The 19,758-nt window shown below is 47.4% G+C and overlaps 1 protein-coding gene across 3 annotated transcripts in view; it reads left to right on the plus strand.

The window, feature by feature from the left end:
• Atg17 (autophagy-related 17) overlaps positions 1-19,193 on the plus strand; it is a 68,120-nt gene extending 48,927 nt beyond the window's left edge. Inside the window, exons 3-9 of one of the 3 annotated variants that reach the window (XM_076434953.1) lie at positions 8,038-8,326; positions 8,730-9,675; positions 9,755-9,975; positions 10,152-10,776; positions 13,022-13,750; positions 13,833-14,744; positions 14,981-19,193. In XM_076434953.1, the coding sequence (XP_076291068.1) occupies positions 8,038-8,326; positions 8,730-9,675; positions 9,755-9,975; positions 10,152-10,776; positions 13,022-13,750; positions 13,833-14,744; positions 14,981-15,118 (3,860 nt within the window). In that variant the 3' untranslated portion in view covers positions 15,119-19,193. The remainder of the gene's footprint in view (positions 1-8,037; positions 8,327-8,729; positions 9,676-9,754; positions 9,976-10,151; positions 10,777-13,021; positions 13,751-13,832; positions 14,745-14,980) is intronic. The other 2 variants (XM_076434954.1, XM_076434955.1) reach the window with 2 other exon arrangements.
• The last annotated feature ends 565 nt before the right edge of the window (positions 19,194-19,758 follow it).

Below are 19,758 nucleotides of genomic sequence, written 5' to 3' on the forward strand. Positions count from 1 at the left end.
ATAGCTGTATAAATGAAAGAAGCAAACGTCGAGCGCGATCACCGATTCAATCCGCCTCGGCGATGATCAGATTAGGATTAGGTGGTTCGATCGGGGCGGAATAAGATCATTCTCTAGAGATGAAAGATAACCCTAAGGCCACCGTGGAACTTCCGGCGTTTCCCTTGACGGTATCGACCGCTGTTTAGCTGGCAAACATGGTCGCGGTGCAGTGCTCGTCGGAATACGCGCAAAAACATATTTTTCTACGGTTTAATCTCCCGTGGGGTGGCAGCGGTTGGTGGGGGCGCGCGATAATCGACACCGAAATGTTTTCTCCTCAACAATGAGCATCGTTGTGTGCACGAGGAGAAATAGTATCGGGGTCTAACTAAAAGCCGGCCGATTGGTTATCGACAGCTAAATAAAGAATATCGGGCCGGCTCGATGCCGAGTGCCAACGCGCGACGCTTTATTACGTCCTCTCTCCTCTCTCGGATTTGGCTCTTCCGTTGCTCTTTAACACCTAGCCGATTTCCATTAATTTTCGGGTCACCGAGTGCCCGCTACGAAACGACAGCTGCCTCCCACTCGAGATTCGATGGCTAATTTATTTCTCACTTCGTCCCGACGCCCGGCCGTGTTAATTAATTGGGATCGGCCTCGCCTGCACACTAACGAATCCACGCCGACAACTCGAGCGAAATTTTAGGCTGTGTGTTGTCTCGACATCGACGCGCGCGAACGTCCGATCGCGATGGTCAGTTTCAACGGCGATAATTAACAAATAGTCGTTGTTAAAAGCGAATGTTACCAAGCACTGAAGACCATTTACCGAAAGTCTGAAAAATGCAAGCAAGCAAACTGCTGGAAGCTGCAGACATTGTTACTCTAGTCTCTGTTGGTTTCATCGGCTTTTGTGTCAGACGTTGTGATCCTTTGGAAAGATTCGGGGGAAAGAAGAGATGCCAAAGTCCTTTGAGACGCGTTTAGTGCAAAGACATCCCTTTGCTGTGCCAGTGCGACTGCATCGTATGTTACGATCATTTATTGACAAGGGATCGTAGATTCGGCGGGTACACAGTAGCGCGGCGTGATGCATAGGGACAATATATCAGATACTTGGACCAGGTCCCAGCCTTGAGGGTTTATTCTAGTAACCCGATGGTTTCCTTCTCGGATCTAGTGCTTCTTGATCATTGCATTTTTCTTGCAACGCGAAATGCCAGATTCTCTGAAGTGGGGGCAGCAAACATGGCGATCTTGCACTGTAATTCTTGATAAAAATGATGTTCGTGTTGGTCAGTCGTTAACCCTCGAATGACAGATAATTTTATCATCGCTTCCATATCGTTTACATTTCGCTGGGAAGATCAATATTTGCTTCTGTAAGCAAGCAGTCTAATCAACCTGATATTTTATATCATTTACATTAAATATTCGTTTACCCTCGTACATTGTAATCCATTTCTCCATTCGAATTTTAAAGGTGTTCAACTCAACAAATCGTGCAGTGACATATTTTTATTGAGATTTGACGTGTTTCTGTAAGAGTTCGAGAAGATGACGGCTGTCAGTTGAATTTGAACGACGAGCTGTTAAATAATTATTTATAGAATTAGCAGGAGGACGTTTCAGCAAGAAGATCTTGTTCTTGCGAAGGCGTGCTCGATTTCGTAAGTGTTACGTCGGAGTTACGTGTCGGTCGGTGTCGTTTTTTCATCCTCAACTTGTTCAAGTATGAGTCCACGGTTTCCGGTAGCCCCAGAGTTTCCAGTTTCCTCGAGAACTGGAGTTGTAAGCGTTTCAGTCGCCACCACCCCGTTGAAACCCTCTTTATTATTGGTTTTGCGTTTCACACTAGGGTGCCAGGAATCTACCCCGAGTCTTCCACGAAGACAGCTGTCGAGGTTTCTTTGTGCTCGTAAAACAGAATTTCTTCGTGATACTTTCAAAATATCATCGATGTTAACCGTTAGGAGGCACAGAAATAGTTACATTACACTTATTCGTACCATCAAGACGTTGCACGATTCAGTTCTTTAATATTCGCATTAATTCAATCGAAGTAATTCGGAAAAGTTGAGCGTTTCATCCGCGCAGCGAAGAAAAACGGAAAAGAGCATAGGGTCTGAAGGCAATTCATTTCGCCGTTAATTACCCGAGCATCTTCTAAAGTATTTAAAACGCGATCGAAGGAGAGCGCTCTGTATTTTGTAATTGAAATGAACGGAACTTTTTAAACAGACTTGCCCCGTAAAAGCGATGGAAATCATGATTTTACAGCGGCTGCATCGGTGCCGTTTCTTTCCAATTTAAAAGCTCCTCGTCTCTCGAGCACCAAAAAAAGCTGTGTGCCTGAATTTTTCACGGGTCCAGGTTGGCTCTACGATGCAGTTCAACGGCGAAATAGTTTTTCCAGCGCCTTGTTTTCCCCTGAGCGAAAATCGCGGAGGGATGACGTTGATCCATGGAGTGGAAAACTGCTTGCGAGCGACTTTCACTGGGAACGAATCCCTCCGGTTCGCGTAAAAATCGTGGAAAAAATGCCATTGGTTCCTTGGAACTATGTGCGCGCCGTTGGGAATATACGCTCAACCAGAAGTTTGAACAAATCGATTTTTGATCCATCTTTTGAATTCAGAAAATTGCAGAAGTTGGGAATTCAACGATACTGCAAAAATCTAGTTGACCGATGATCGAGTTTGATTTATCGTTTATGTAAAAATTCGTTAACGTTATTGAAGCATCGATAAAAATATCGTGCCTCTCCTTTTCGGAGGTCGTTGCAATGAACAGCGAGAGTCTTTGCGAAAGAACGGGTTTTTATGTTCGCGATTCAGAAGCACTTTAGAGAATTTCGATGCCGAGTGGCTCCGATGAATCTCCAGATGCGATTGTATATTTTCATTCCGCCGATTTCCGCGGAAGGTCGGCATTTTTCCACGCTTCTTCTCCAAGATGTATATACGTAATACACAGAGTTCGCGGTCGCATCGAAAGTCGCTTGACTCTCATAAGCATGAAAGTAAATGTGTTCCCCTCCTGTTTATCGTCGAACTGTTGTCTCGGCGATCCTGACAGTCTTATTATCGTACGTGCGTACCTCCTTATTGCATGCAAATTAGATCGTGGCAGGCATCAGCCGTACGTTCATTCTTGAAATCTAGCCTTTGATCGTGGTGGGCGTTCTTGGATGATAAGTGGGTTGTGTCTAAGCGGAGACTCGGACAAGAAATCTAATTAACCGAATATAAAACATTAATTATTATCCGTGGTCAATCACGATCTAATGCCGAGTCATCTTATTTACGTGATGCACTTTCTAATTGTCGGATCAACTTCCACTGTTTGGATAAGTATATGGCAGCCATCTTGATTTGAAATAGAAGAGGTAAGTTTATAAAAATTCATTCACGTCATTTATTATCTATCCATTGTCGATCACGAGTTGCAGCGTACGAAACCGTACAACAACTTCAATCGACAAATAGGCTATGAAAGTTTAGATATATTCACTGACATCGTAATTAATTATTATCCGTCGATCTATTGCTATGTATATAATCCTGTTTACGATTCTATACTTTCTAATTGTTTGATTAAATACGCCGTTTAGACGAGTACAAAGCGTACAACAACGTCGATCGACAAACGGGATATAAGAGTTTATATAAATTTATCGACATCGTATTTTCTTTACAATTCTGTACTTTCTTTTTTTTTTATTAACAATTATACATATATTAGGCTTACAGTTAGTGAACAATGACAGTCTTAATAATCGCTAGAGATGTAGATTACAGTCGTTTAAAAACTGGAAGATAAATTCGCAGGCTTGTAACATTTGGTTCAGCAAAGAAAATGTCTACTTTTAATGGTAGAATCTGTACTTTCTAATTGCTGCATGAAATACCGCTTGTTCAGATCATTTAAATTGGTAATAGGCCACATCAATTAATTAGTATCTATCTATGGACAATCATCATCCGCTATTACGTTAACTTATCGTTCCTCATAATTGTATAATTCATGTGCAGGATTAAATATTCTTTAGACAAGTCACAATGTAAGGTATTAAAGTATTAACAAATTTTACTTTTTAATAGATTTAGTAAAGTGCTTATACAGATTGACAGACCTTCTACTAGTGTTATCACTATTGAATTATCATATGAGAATTCTGTCGAATGTTTCCGAAGATACACTTCGTCTCGAAATACTCATTAGCTTATCTTATCAATTTTTGAGATACAACTGTATCCGAACTATGCGCAGAAACTGTTTGCTTTTGATATATGTACGCGGTTATCAGTGCATTCTGTAAACAATTTTTATCTGTAGTAGCATTATATTATCGAAACTACATTCGGAGAACTGTTTGCTTTTGATATAACCAGCTGTCGATGCATGCTGTAAATAATTTTTATCCGGTATGTTATATCACGTTAGACTGTTCGAGGTGTGAATCTTTGGGCATTTATTGCATAAACGCTGCGCACACGTGCACTCTCAAGGATTGGGAAAATAAATAAATAAATTGCAGCTACTTATCTCCCATTAACACCACACGAAAGATCGCTAACCAATGTGACTGTAAAACTGATAAAATCTGAGTTCCTCCTTCTCGCGTTATCTCACAAATTACATCATGCTTGATACACACACAGTCGCGCAGTGGCACGATCTCTCTTCACCGAATGAAACTGAAACGCGAGACTCGGTTATCGCGCGACTAGGTCCAACGGCAATAAAATTAGTAGAAAATGGAGCCAGATAATCGCGCTCGCATAATCGGGTCGAGCGTAAAACCGGCGTCTGTGGTAAAGGATTCTGGTAATCGCGTCGCGGCGGATGCACGCGTCGCACGTGTCACTGCACACACGTTTTTTCGCCTTAGTTTCGCGTGCAGATAAGCACGCGACTTCCCACCCCCACCCCCCATCACCGACAAAACACCCGACGGCCGAGTTTTCGCCACTGATTTGCAAATGATGGTTCGCGGCTCAGCTGGCCAACTATGATTCTTCTTCATTCATGCGCGGTTCCATCGAGACGCTATGCCAGCGCGCATTCTCTCTCTCTCTCTCTCCCTCTCTCTTTCGGCTATAGTATCAGCTGTCGAGGGCCAATGCGAATGAAATGAGCAATCGTAATTGTCTGGCATACGATGCTCCTCGGTGCGTGGTCCGAAACCCGTAATAAAGCTCCGTAATAAACCTCGATGGGACGTAAACAGTTGTTCCAAACGCGATTTTTGGAGATCATCCGATTAGCGTCCACACATTGCCCCTAATTATCTTCATATTCGTAGCATTACATTTCAACAAAATCGGATAGAAATTTTGTAAAAATACAGACAAATGTTACACAGAATCGAAAAGGTGTCAATCGTCTGCAGAATAGCTTATCGGAGTTAACGACGCCCCAAAAATGTGCTGAATGAGAATATTGTTCCCCCGATAAGCAGAACTTCGGCACGCGTAGGCGTGTGTTTGTAGTGCGTAGAATATATAATTAGAAAAGGGAGCATTAGTCCAAGTTAAGATATTCTGAGAATTCAGTGTCGTGCCGAGAAATTCTTGGCCCCTGTTTGCCAGGTTCAACCCTGTGCCGGAAGCTTATGCAATAGCGTGATTAAAAGAGGTCACCGCCGTCATATGCACCTCGCTACACGACAAGTGAATTTTCTATCGTCTTTACACTCGGCAACGCGCCGCTGCGTTGCCACCTTGTGTTTACAATTTTCTGGTGAAAAATCTATAAAGACCGAACGATTGTTCGAAGGGGCGAATACATTAGGGGAAGAAGAATCCAAGGGGAGGTGTCGATCGAAGTCCTGTGGATCGAGTTTCACCTGCGGATCCCTCGGGAAGCCAAGAAAGGCATCTCCCCCGGCGTCTCTGTCATGAAACCACTGTATTCGCGAAACGATTTAACACGCGACGACGCGCGTGATCTCAGAAACGATTTCGCAGTGATTCGCGATCGCGATATCCGTCTGCGCAGGTGTCCAGTCGCCTTGGTCGTTCTCGAGTCTGTTTTTTCCTACGCCGCAAACGACGATGATCTCACACAGTGACACAGTGTGTACGATTCGTCGCAATATTTCCCCTTAAACGGCGTTTTTCGCGGGGACGATGCCTCGTGGTTTTGCAAATACACCTGGGTCAGGAGGTCGAAACGTGGGATCAAGACCCTATCGCGACTATTTACCGTTGTTTCCACCGGAATACGCATAATGCCGCTCGGATCTGCATAATATCGAGCGCAGCTGCGTTCAATTAAATCGCCGGCAGGTGATCACTTCCTCTCCCCGGTTTCTTTTCCATTCTTCTTCGTCGTTCCTGTGCCATTGCACCCTGTGTCGTTCTTCGATAAGTATCGACGAGTTTCTGGGCCGATCGGCTGTCGATCCACAATCGATCAATACGCTCCCATAACTTTCTCAATTTTCGGAACACCGAGTTGGAATTTCTAGAATGAAATTCGGAGAATGAAAAATCCACGAACACTAGAACAAACGGGCCGCGCTGCGCCGGACGGAAAAGTTTCCGTAGTTCCCGTAGTTTCTATTCCGTCCCGGCTTTTGTTTTGCGAGCGACGTCATCGTCGGCTCGCCGATTTCCGGCGCGTGGCCTTTTTATGCCCTAATGAGTCCTCGTTCGTCCTTTTCCCGCTGCAAGGATACCGGAAGCAGCGAGACAGTTTCCGCGCGAAGAAGAAAAGCTCGGTCGGACCGTAGCGCCGCATAAAATCGATACATTGTCCGACAGTTGTGCAACACATTCCTTGTTCACCGTATCTCTGTTGTCTTTCCGCCGTTCCTCGCCGCACTTTCGCTATTATGCAGCCTGTGGGAAAGCTCTCCCGGATGGATTTCGGTCAAACGAGCAGAGCTTGGAAATCGGGCCGAGACAACGCGGCGACCGCATTAACCCCTCCGTTCCGTCCAAAGCGTATAAATACGATCCGAGCTTCGAGGGGGCATTCTACTGTAGATCATTAAAACATAGATTTTCTCCAATTGCATTATCTTTCGTTAAAATTACAGAAGAGTTTTACACCCTACTGTCGCTTGTCAACTAGTCATAGTCGTCGCTTCTGCTAACAGCAATCCGCGAAACCGCTAAATGAAGACGAAAGCCAAGTCCAGAAAGTTGTTAGCTAGCTCGTCGAACAGGACACCTGCGGTTCGATAGTATTCGGAGAAGAGCAAGCGGGGTGGACGTATCGGTTCGAGTGGCCACCGGTCAGTCCTCGCTAAATACCATGTATACATACATATAATTGATCGACACGAGCTTCGCCAACGTAATCTTGGCACGCGATGAAAACTCAAGGTCGTGGGCACGCCTCGCGCGCCGTTTTAGTGCCCTTACGTCATAGCCTGGATCCGCGGATCGGCTACGAAGTGAATTACGCCGTCCAGGCTTCCTGGTTCGGCGACAATTGCCTCCGGCGGATGAGGCGAGCTCGCCTTAAGCCGCTTTTCCACGGGAAAGATCGCCCGGCAACGATCCGACGAATCATTCGGGATCTCATCATCCACCCCCGTCGACCGGGGACCGCGCCGCAGATATCGTTTCCGCTGATCGTTGCCACGAAAATTACTTTCCTTTGGCCCTCCAATTTTCTGCCTCCGCAATTCTTCATCCGAATGAAAGATAAGATTAGAATTCCTTTCATCATTACAGAAAAAGAAGTCTCACAACCACTTTCACGAGCACCCACTGTTCGACTCCCCAAAACAAAACGAATTCATTCTCACCTGACTGCACGCGCCAACCCCCAGCGACTTGGGCTCGCCGCTTGTTTTTCTTTCTTTTCACAAATTCTCAGAACATCCGTTACATAAACGTCCTGACACAGTGCCAGATCGCGGACGCTCGAGCGGGTGATACATACTGTAATTCAAGCCTAACGCGTCGACAGAGCTCTCCGATCAGGATATCGAGATTCTCTGTGACGTTCAAGGTTTCGATTGATAAGAGCTGTATACCACAGGTGGCTATTACAGTTGGAGATAGTAATTGGATGTTGTTTTCGCTGTTACAGATATCGATCTACAATGCCAGATCGACTCTTCGCTTGCGATGCCCGCCACTTATCAGACACTCGTCGCCCGGGCCCAGTTGGCTCAGCAATGTTGCATGTTGGCTGGGGAGCAGACCAGGATCTGTGAAAAGCTGGTGCACGATCAGCATCTTCAGCAACAGGGCTGGGCCGCCGTGGTGGCGAATCTGGAGGACATCACGCAGATGTTCCAGTCTCGAGCCGCTGTTCATCAGCAGAGCTTCGCTCTCTATCTTTCGGAGAGGGAGCAGCACATGGAGCTTCTTCAAAAGTGAGTACTATCAACCCGCATGACTACATTGTAGATCTTCAGTAATGTTTCATTCGAAACGGTGATTGATGCTTCAATATTTCTACTCGTAAGTGCATTCCACGCGCTAAGTTTCTGTTTGAAGATGCGTCTCGGCAAACAGACGATCTAATCTGACGGCACGTAGCGCTGATGTAATGTTTAAGGATGTAGACATAATTGTGTTAACATTGATAACATACTGTGTCTAGTAACAACCGGGCGGATGTCTATGCACACACCTGTTCCGCGAAATTGTTTGAACCGGACAAAAAGTGTAAGAAGATACTTACGCCACCTGGTTTAGAAATCGTATTTTCTGAAAAGATGCTTTAACGTTTCTAGCATGATTGCACTAACATCTGTAAACTGTGTTCTGCTGCAGCTTCAACGCAGACCTGGGCATGCTGGCGAAGATACCGATCCTGCCAGCGCTGAGGGCACAAGCCGAGGGTCTGCTGAGCCCGGATGACCAGCCAATCCAGACTGAGAAGGACGCGAATGGCCAGGAGGAGGTGTTCAGCTTGTTGAGTTGGATCTCGGCGAAGGATAATCAGAGCAGCCTGGAGCAAGTGGCCGAGCAGTGTTCCCGGGGTTTGGAGCAGTTCAACGAGAAGTTGTTCAATGACGTGTTGAAGATCGAGGTGAGCGCAGCGATCTTCACCGCGAGCAAGCAGGACATGAAGAAGATCAAGGGCCTGGGGGAGCGGCTGTTCGCGCTGGAGCAACTGATGCAGCAGACCAAGAGGCTGGTGCAGGAGCAGGGCGAGCTGGCGCAGGGATTTCTGCAGAATCAGAGCCGCGCCAGCAATCTTGGCGATGCCAGCGTGCTACCTGATCTCTGTACCTCGCACAGGCGTCAGTTGCTTGTGATGCTGGAAAATCATAATCAGCTGAGGGACATTCGGCGCCGGTGTACCAAGTCGAAGGAGGAGCTGTCGGTGAACATCTACCAAAGGCTCAAGTGGGTCATGTACGTGGAAAACAAGATGCGGGAGGTGGACAGTAAATTAATGATGTACAACGAGAGTCTGAAGCGGCTTAGAAGGCACCTGGAGGTGTTTCAGCAGATCCACCTCGCGCCACAGATGTACATGAACGCGGTAGCCGAGGTGGTCCGGAGGAGGACGTTCTCGCAAGCTTTCCTGGTCTGGGCCAGCAACCTTGCCTGCCAACTGCTCACTGTTCACAGCGAGGAACTGGCCCGACGAAGAGAGTTCCAAAGCAAGTTCGATGGTCACTTCTTGAACACCCTGTTTCCTGGTCTGGAGGACACACCGCCGCCGTTTGCCACCCAGGCACCTTCTGTCTTCGACGGTGGACTGCCAAACGTGTGTACAAAACTGAGGGACGATGTTTGTCTTTCCTGGAACTACGCGGATGATTTTTACCTGTGTTATGCTGTTGTAGTTGACTGTGGATGATATGGAGGTTCTAAGGTCGCAATTACCAGATCTGGCGTTAACCGTATCGTCACCAGACTTGAACAGCATCACGCAGTTCTTTTTGTCGAAGAGTCTCACCGATGCCAGCACCGATGGGAACAAGGAGAAAGACAGCAGTTCCATGAGAGTCGACGACGTACCAGCCAAGGAACAGGAAGGAGCTAGGGCTCCAATGTTATCTGACAGGTACCCAATGACTGAACAAAGTAGGGAGCTAATTTTCAATTAGGGGTTTTCTATTCGAGATGTTCTCCCTTGATTTTAATTCATTAGTAAAAGAGATAATCAAATGAAGTCTGATAGAAGAATACGCGGACGATGTCTACGGTTTCGATGACTAACGACGACTTGTCTGACTGTAGGGGTGACTTCGAATCCGAGACGGACACCGAGGAGTTCGAGAAGATCGGGCAGGGCGCCACGGACTCGAAACCCGAGTCGTTCGACGGCGCTAAGCAAATGCGTCAGAAACAATTAGAGGTTGGTGGCTCGCGAAGCGTGTCCCCTTCTTCCTCGACCTCGACTAACGTATCCCCGCTGAACTCGAAAGTCGTCGACCTGACGAACCGTTCGACCTCCTCGAGCGAGCCTGGATCCTTCCACTTCCCAAGCCTGTCCGTCAGCGAGCGTCCGTCTCAGCTGAGTCCCCTAACCGAGTGCGCGGAGAACGTCGAGTCAAGCTGTTTGCTTCATCGCGCCGCGAACGGTCTTTCCAAGTATAGCGAGCAGCCGGCTTCCTCGGCCACAGCCGAGGAGCCGAGATCCCTAAGCCCGAATCCTTCATCCTTCAATCCCCGGTCCGTATTGTGCGACGGCCAGCAGCAGCAACGGCATCAGCTGTCCAGCAGTGGCGGTAGCAGTCCATCGGTCGGTGTTGGCGCCGCCGACTTCATGGGTACTGAGTTTTACATGGACGAGTCCCTGCCGAGCAGTCTCAGCGAGCACCCTGCCGACGGACCGCAACAGGCTATCATTTCCCTTCTCCAGGTACTGGACGACTTACAGCTCGCTAACAGACCTCGTAGTCGTAGCCGTAAACGTTCCACTACCTCTAATTCAGAACATCCCTCCGATGGTACACTCTCGATACTGTTTTGCTTACTCTTCTACCCTTTAGGTCAGACACGGGCCACGGTTCCACCGGCACCGGTGACCCGTACACCACCCTCCACAAGTATTTGTACCGTCGAACCCTTTCACCAGGGATATTCATATCGTTCTTGTCTCGTACTAACGTGCTCACAGTTCATGCTCGATACTAAAAATGGTGCCTAACGTCATCTTCTGTGTCGTCACATCCAAGTGAAATGTCTTGAATAGGTAAATGGTATGCGCTTAATGTTCAACAGCAACCGTAAACAGGACACCCAGAATGTACTAATTTATTTCGAAAACTAGACATATGGTGGCACGCAGTTTTCTAATCGCAATAATAGCTAAAAAATGGGGTTAACTCCAGCCGAAATAACAGTCACTACAAACGTAAGATCATTAAGAATAATGAAATGAACTCTTTATTAGATTCCACCAAGTGTCCAAATACTTACGGACGGCAGTGTACGTCGGCCCTGCTCGCGAGCTCCTGTTGATCCTCCTGCGAGCACTCGTTGTTTGGTGGAGAGAGCTTCGTAGGCGTGGCGCAATGCGGCCGGCATGGTGGGGACGTAATGTCTGAGCGCGACTGGCCGCGCGAGCCGAGAAACCAGAGAGTGGGGAATAGGAGCTCCGCCTCCAAGCTCATCTGTGCCCGTAGGAGCTCGTGGGAGTGCTCGCCAGCGCTCCTGCTCATCTTATGGCCTATTTTCCGAAAGAATGCCCCTCAAATACCATCACAGTCATAATAGTTGACCATCTAAGGAGTGCGATGAACAACTATTATGGACAATGCGGATCTTTTCTTTCGTAAAAAGGACTATAATACTTGCCAGTTGTTCCTGGTCCAGAGTCTGACCACCAATTCGTGTCTCCCGACACCTTCATCTGTTCTGTGTGATCCCGCATCCTCACCTAGCTCGGTGACCGTCTCTAGTCTCGATCTCTTTCCACTTACTTCCCCTTTCTCTGTGGTTTCTAGGTACTTTCGTTGTCATTGTCTTTACATTCGCAACCCAATTTATTAGCGCTGTCTTTATGCAAGTATGTATACCCAGACACGCCGGTATGTATCTCTTGCCTGCCGTCTATTGTTGGTGTGAACCCTCCCCGTTCCTCGTTTCCTCCTAGGATCGTCTAGCCTCTCTCTTTTCGAAACCCGTCACTCTCGTAGCCGCATATCCCGCCGCGTGTAAGTCGTGCGTGGGTGCGTGTGTCTTAATTTTTTTTTAATTACAGGATAGCTGCCGTCGCACTCGTATCCCGTCCCCTCCAGAACCCGAAGTGTGACACACACACACACTCGCACACTCTCTCCCGAGATCTGTTCAATCACGAGTTCGTTTCTCCGGAATGCTAACCGGCTCTTGTCATTACTGCATCGGGCACTGTTCCACAGGGTTTTTTTTCATTTTTCATTTATCAAAGCTGCCTTCCCACTCCCGATCTGTTAACTTTTCCGCCACTAGTCACAAAACAAGTTTACAATTCCCGAGACTGCGAGGAGTCCAGCGATCAAACTGGTCGAGAATGTTAACATACTACTCTGTATACGCTATCTGGATGAAAATTCACACATTCGTATCTCTTCGAATTCAGTAACATTTTTGTCAGTATTTATTTTATAATTAACTTCTCAGTAACAATGGCAATTTCCATCGTGAACCATGAAATCACTCCCGCTAATACAATCTAACACTTTCTGTTGGTATTATCGTTTTTATTTATTTTTTCATATAACACAGACATCGAGAACTCTACTAACAGAATTCTTTTGGTGAACAATGCGTTAATACTGAAACAGTTCGATGTCAGGAAACGTTCCGACAGATTTCCTGATGATTCCTCGCTGACTCGATAGTGCAAAGAGTATATTGAAAATTATGGTACAAAATGAAAGGAGATTGCTGATTCTATGGGAAAAAACGAAGTGAATTCTATCTTGAAAAAATGTTAAGTTCGATTATCTTCAAAGATCTGGATCTAAAAAATGTCACTTCAGCTTCCGGACTTTTTCCTGCAGAATCAGCTGCTCCGATTTCTACCACGATTTCGCAGCTGTATTCACACGTCCTCTAATCTTGCGTGTTAGATTTCGTGCACTGTTTCTCACGGAAGTGTTTGGTGCTGGCCGTTTCAGGAGAACCTTGGAAACACGCGCGAGGAGGTGGAGAGGCTGCGTTCGATCCTGAAGACGATGAAGGCGGTGGTTAGCGAGGCGATGAGCTCGGTGCGGCAGGAGTTGACTGTTCTTCGGGATCAGTCGAGCGAGGACAAGAGCGGTCTCAGGGAGATGACGGAGCGTGTTCGCGAGGCGTTGGCCCTTTACTCGAGCGAGTACGATCGTCCTCTTCGGGAACGAGAGCAAGAGTTAAAGGTCGGCCACGAGCTCGAGATGGCGGACGCGAAGAAGGTGATCCAGAGCCACGAGGAGGAGATCTGTTCGTTGAAGAGGATCGTGCTGGAGAAGGAGACGGAGCTATCGGAACACGAGCGTCTGATGACGACCATGAGGCAGAAGCTGGAGTCCGAGCAGACCGAGATGAGGAACCTGCGGACGAGGCTTCATCAGCAGCTGAATGAGGCACTCGAACAGGCTTGCGTGGTCAAGAAGGCTGCCGCAAAGGAGGCGAACAACGATAGGTTCCGGGAAATCACGACCCTCGCGAATTCGGTGTCCCAGTGTCAGGAGACGATCCAGGAGCTCCGGCTCAGCACCGCCAGCACCGATCAACAGAGGCTGGTCGATGCTACCGACATGCTGCCCATGGTGTACAAAGACGACCTCGTGACCACCAGGGTCCAGATGAACGACATCGTCATGGACGGGAGCTCTAGCGACTCTTGTGTCTACAATATCACGGCGAGTGTAATAAAATTATCATAAATACATAAAATCCGCAGTCTATCGCGATAACTGTTTGTCTAATTGAACTATTTGTTTTTTTCAGATGCAGCACGTGCTGCGGATTGCGGTCCAGATTATAGAAGAAAGAGCGGCTAGCATGGAGAAGATGGATCAGGAGTTGAAGATGGCGCGACAGGTGATGGAGGAGAAAGAGCAGGAGGTGAAGATGTACAAGATGCGCGAGTTTGCGTTGCTGGAGGAGCTGGAGCAGTACAAAACGACGATCAGGCGAGTGACGAAGTCGGAGGAGTTCAAGAACGTTCCGGAGGAGATGAGCGTCAGTCAAATGCGGGAGGTACTGAAAGGTCTGCGGGCTGAGAAGGACGAGGTGGACGTGTCAGAGTCGAAGAAGGTACGGGTGGAGGCAAACGACGACCAGAGCTGTCTGTCGAGGCGGATGGAGATGCTGGAGAATGACAACAAGAGGCTGAACTCGGAGATGCAGGCGCTTCGGGAGTACAGGGAGTCGGCTAAGACGAAGATCGAGGCGTTGAAAGCGGAGAAAATTCGGCTGGAGGTGGAACTGGTCAAGGAGAGATCGAGGAGGAGTTTCGCTGCTCGCGAGTCCTCCGAGGGCCGCGAAAAGGAGATGATCGCTTCCGTCGCCGTGGTCTCAGAGGGCTCCAGCCGTGATGCAGCGACAAGCCCTGAGCCGCAGTGTTGCATGTGCATGGCGCACTGCGGCTACGTGCGCAAGAAGATGAAGAAAACCGCGGAGAAACTGGTGCAACAGAGACGCATCACCGTGACCAGCTGCGACCCCGGCGACAAGGTGCTCGTCTTCTGGAACCCCACGCATGAGAACTTCACCCTCTACCAGGAGTCGCCCATCTTCTACTTCCTCAACACCGACTGCGTCGCTGCGTTGGATCTTGGCCCGACCTCCGACGGATTGCCCAAGAGGCAGCAGACCATCGCCGAGGTCGTCGATAAGGAGTACTGTCAGGCTAAGAAGGTGAGGGTTTTGTGCCAAAGATTTCGGAAATGGCCGTTGTACGATGTTACAGATGTTACCATAGCCTGCAGATCACTTGACCCAGACACTTTGGTTTTCTTCATAGTCACCTAGTCTTACTTTTAAAAGCAGCTTAATCATTTTCTTTAATGCAGGTTGTTTAAAATTTTCCCACAGCAACAAAAGGTCAGGAGTTTCATTAGCGAGCGTTATTAACGAAAAATTGTTTGTTTCAGTCTGAGAACCGATTCCGAGTGCCGCGTGGCACCAAGTTCTACCGGGTGCGTGTCAAGTCGTTGAAGAACATCTCGAAGAGCATTCGAGAGGACAGCCATTCATTCTCTTATCATAGCGAGGTGCTCCGCGACGATTGAATTGATGTTCGAAGGCCGAGAATAACGTCTACCTTCGGGCCAGGGTCCGCCAGTTTGCAACATCATCCTTTCCGCGACCATCCGGAAACGGATCCCTCGGATCAAGGCCAAAACCTGCCAGAGCCTGTAGACGCATCCTAAACGCCTCGTCAATGCAGGCGGATCATCCATCGAATCAACCAATCGACAGAGGTATGGGCCGCCGGAATTGGTGTGCACGCGACAGACGATCAGAAGGAAGGATGCGCTGGCGTTATTGTGATATAAATCATTTTTAAAAAACGAGTGAAACATATAATTGCCGAATGCTGTGGTTAGCTGTGAAGTGTAAACGACGATTTGTATTCCTTTTTCGTTTCATTTTTCATATATAAATATATGTTATATAACATTTACGCGTTATATAACATATATAACATATACGCGTTATATAACATATATAACATATTATACATACATACATACATATATATGTATATTAATATACGCGTGTGCTCTGTCGTACCAAGCGTGCAATATTCGCGTAACGATGTCATACATAGGTCCTAAGCTGGATTTTCTATCGAGAAACCGAGCGATTCGTAATTGCCATGTTTGTGCAATCCTCGAGAAACGTCCTCGAACACGTTCAGAGAGAGAGAAAGCGAAAGTTTGTTTCACTTGGAAACGGTCGTGTTCTCCTGATTTTCGTTTTCCGCGTGTGTCTCGTGGTCGGCGAGGACCGTCCTCGAGCCGTTTACCAATGTCCGGTATCGGCTCATCGTCGATCGTCAACCCTAATCGTCGGGTTCGAGATTTTCCTTTGATGACGGTTCAAAGATGCGCGGCGCAACGTTCGGGAAACGTTCGGCAAAACAGTCTTAGTGGACGAAACTAAGCAGAAACCCGCACCCGAACCGTTCCTAAATCTCGGAACCCTCGTCTGAATGGGTTAAGTTCGCCGCATGAATGGCGGACGCGATCGAGGGGACCACGCGGCACTCACCTAACTTCGAATCGCCATCTTGTCGGTGATGGATTAGGTCTTTCAGGCCCCGAGGTACGAACTCTTCGTAAGATGAATTTTGTAACGAATACGCGTACACAGAGCAGATATCCACACACACACACACACACATATACACAAACATACACATAGATTTTTTTGTTTCTCCACCGACCAAGGCTCGAGAGAAACGAGATCCGATCGAGAGTATTGGGCGCAACACGGAGAGAATGCGAGGACACCATCCTTTTGATTACCGATTTCGTAACCGTTTACCACTATTATCGTTTCTCCGCGACAGTTTAAGCACTCATAGTATCGTACAATAGCTGTGATCGTTAGGCTCGACGTTTTCACTTCTACTTACATTAGTCGTTAGTTAATCTTAATTCCTGGCGCCCCGGCGAGCGACGCCTCGCGGTCCACTCGAGACCGATTTCCCTGGACCCTCAAATCGTTTTCCTCTTCGTGGTCGGGGAAAGATCGAGAGCGGATCGAGGAATATTTCGCCGTCGATCGCCGGCCGCCGATTTCGAGTTCGAGCGACGCCGCCCCGCGTTCACGGTGGCCCGCCGAAAAGATGCTGATAATGTAAGATAAAAAGACGAAGCAAAAAAACTCGTTTGGTAGGCTGTACCTCGAACTTGTCGAGAGAACGACGCACTCGCTTTTGACATAGCGCAACGTAGATCATTTAACGATTCCTCTTTCTTCTACAGGCCGTAAGCGAAATTGCACCCGCGGAACACACATTTAGCATGAATTCTCGGTCAGGGGTCCTGGGAGACCCCGCACCCCGTCTTGTCCTTTCGTAGCCACAAACCAATGCTTCGGTCGACGTCCTGTCGTCGCGTCGATTCGCCGAGAGTCACCGTGCGCGAAATCGAGCGCTTCTCTGGCGCCTTTCAACAAACACTTCGTTGCTCGCAACGGATTTTCCTTATAAAGTGGTAGTAAATGTGAATAGCATCCTTTCGGTAGTTAACGAGCTATTGTCGATGATCCTCTTTCCATAGTGTCGAAGTCTTGGTAGCGAAAATCCACGCGAACTCGTGTCTGAGTAACTCAAGCGATTTAGTTGAACGAATGTTCGAAGGCAAGACTGAAAGTTTACGGAGAACATTATACACCTTCGACAAACGTAGCTCAGAATTTTCTTTTCTTTTTAACTAGAGTATAAGTGCTACGGATCTGCAGCATCTTCCAAACGAGTCTTTTATTTTCGACGTTATAGTACAGCAGTCTACTTCATTGCCAGAGCCACGTGTGACAATCCGTACGATTTTATTTCTTTCGAGATTAACCAACGAATGTATGTTTCTTTTAAGAAAGTAGAGTTTAGAGATATGACTTTAGACAGACACGACTTCGTATGGACTTCCATTAGCTGCCGAATGTCGATGATTCGATGGATTTGTTGTAGCTCGGAGACGTAGCTCTTTTCACGCGATTGCGAAAACCGAGTGCACCACGCACGCGACTCACGGTTCCTATTAGTTCAATTTTTTTGTTCGACCTTCGAAGGCACTCGTAGATCACTCTCCGCGCAGTTAGGCGAACCGACTCGTACAACGTGCAACCTCTGTCCACGTAGACACGCTGTGTTTAACTGTATTCGGGCTCGCATCCTGCACCTTCGTGTCCCGAGAGACGCTGCACGGACATTCAACTGCAACGTCGTTAGACGGTCAAACGACGCTGCAGCTTATACGCCGACAGCCAACTCGGACTGCGTCCTCCTTTTGCGATGGAGGTGGGACGATTGCTCCTACTGTTCGTCTTTGAACCAGTCCGACAATTCGGAAGCCTGGGCTAAGGAATCCTCGAGCTAAGAAATTTTTAACGGGACGGTTGCATGAGTGAAGAGTTTGTTTTTATTGTTTTGTACTTGCCGAGTCTCTTTTCCTCGGTGAACTCGTGACTTTTCTTGGAGCAATCGGTCCACATCCTCGACACAGCATCTACTCGTATAACAGTTACTAACACGTTGAAAGCAATTAGGTTGGTTGCAAATAGAATCAAAGCCAGCGAATGCCCTCTCGAGGCTCGCCCGGGCCCGGTTGCTGCGGAAGTCCGGCGATCAGCACGGACAAACTGGTATTTAATTTTTAATTTTAGTTTCGAAGTACCTTGTATTATATGTTCAAAACCATTTTTTTTTCACCTTTGTCTATGAAAAATAAAAGAAAGTAGTGCCTTCTACAATGAACAACCGAGCGAATTTATTATCGAACGAATCGACGCGGGGATCTTGGTCGCTCCATGATGGCGACCGATGCTTTCCGGAAGAACCATGTTGCGAGAGGCGATTGCAATCTGTAAACTGTCGATTCGCGAATAAACGAAGACATTCGGAAGCTTTAACATAGTGGAATTAGTAACGTAGCCGAAGATCGCTTCTTCCGTTTTGATTGCAGATTCTGCTCGATCTGGTTCCGTTCACTTTACACATGCGAAACTCTCTGCAACATGTTCTTCTATAGAATTTTCGTTGAATCGTTTCTGAATTTACAGGAACCAAAGAATGTAACTTCGACGTTATTGAACATTTCCAGCAGTGTGTGTGTGCAGTCAAAATGTTCGATTGTTTTGTTTGATTCGACGCTCTTTGCGCTGTCGTGGCGCCTCCTGGATCACGATTCTCAATAAATCATTTGAAAAAACCAACACACTTGCGCGGCAACCTGATGTTTTATTTGATGACGCGGGTCTGGAGGACTTCCGGTCGGCGGCAGAGTATTTTTGGGAAAGATCTTGCGGCGCGATCGAGAATTCCCAGTGGGACGAACCAATATGGCGGACAAATATCCACGTTTTTATTTTTCTAGGGATTCTCGTAACGGACTCGATCAGATTTCCCGTTCTTTACCCAACGCTTACAAGAAAGAGTGAACACAATATGGACAAGAAAAGAGAAAGAAAGCATAGTAGTAGATTTGTTTGACGTGTGACGCGTGTAGGGGACGAAAACTATACATATGTCATTCGATACTGTAGAAAATAGTCTTTTTTTGTTTTTTTATCGACCAAAATTTCTAGGCTTAAGGTTTCTTAAGGGGGCCGTCTCCTAGCAGATGACGGTCGCGCGTGAACACTCACACACCGCTAGAGTACACTCACACACCGCTAGACCACGTATACGTACGCGAGAATTGCTAGGATCAGGGAAATGCGTTCTGATCTCTCGATAATGCAAAGACGGGGGTTTTTATTAGTCAAAATCGCTAGATAAAAGATCAATCTAGTGCGCTGTTCGCTTCAAAAGTCGTTCTTTTACGTTTCCGAGCAATGATTTTGCAATATTCGGCTGCATGTTGCCCGTCGGAGAGGCTAGTACGCCGGCGTGACTGCAGCGCCATCTAACGGGCAACATGCGACGGGCAACATGCAGCCGAATATTGCAAAATCATTGCTCGGAAACGTAAAAGAACGACTTTTGAAGCAAACAGCGCACTAGATTGATCTTTTATCTAGCGATTTTGACTAATAAAAACCCCCGTCTTTGCATTATCGAGAAATCAGAACGCATTTCCCTGATCCTAGCAATTCTCGCGTACGTATACGTGGTCTAGCGGTGTGTGAGTGTACTCTAGCGGTGTGTGAGTGTTCACGCGCGACCGTCATCTGCTAGGAGACGGCCCCCTTAAAATCCGAG

This window comes from Lasioglossum baleicum, chromosome 12 (genome assembly GCF_051020765.1).
Source record: "Lasioglossum baleicum chromosome 12, iyLasBale1, whole genome shotgun sequence".
In the NCBI taxonomy this organism is placed as follows: Eukaryota; Metazoa; Arthropoda; class Insecta; order Hymenoptera; family Halictidae; genus Lasioglossum; species Lasioglossum baleicum.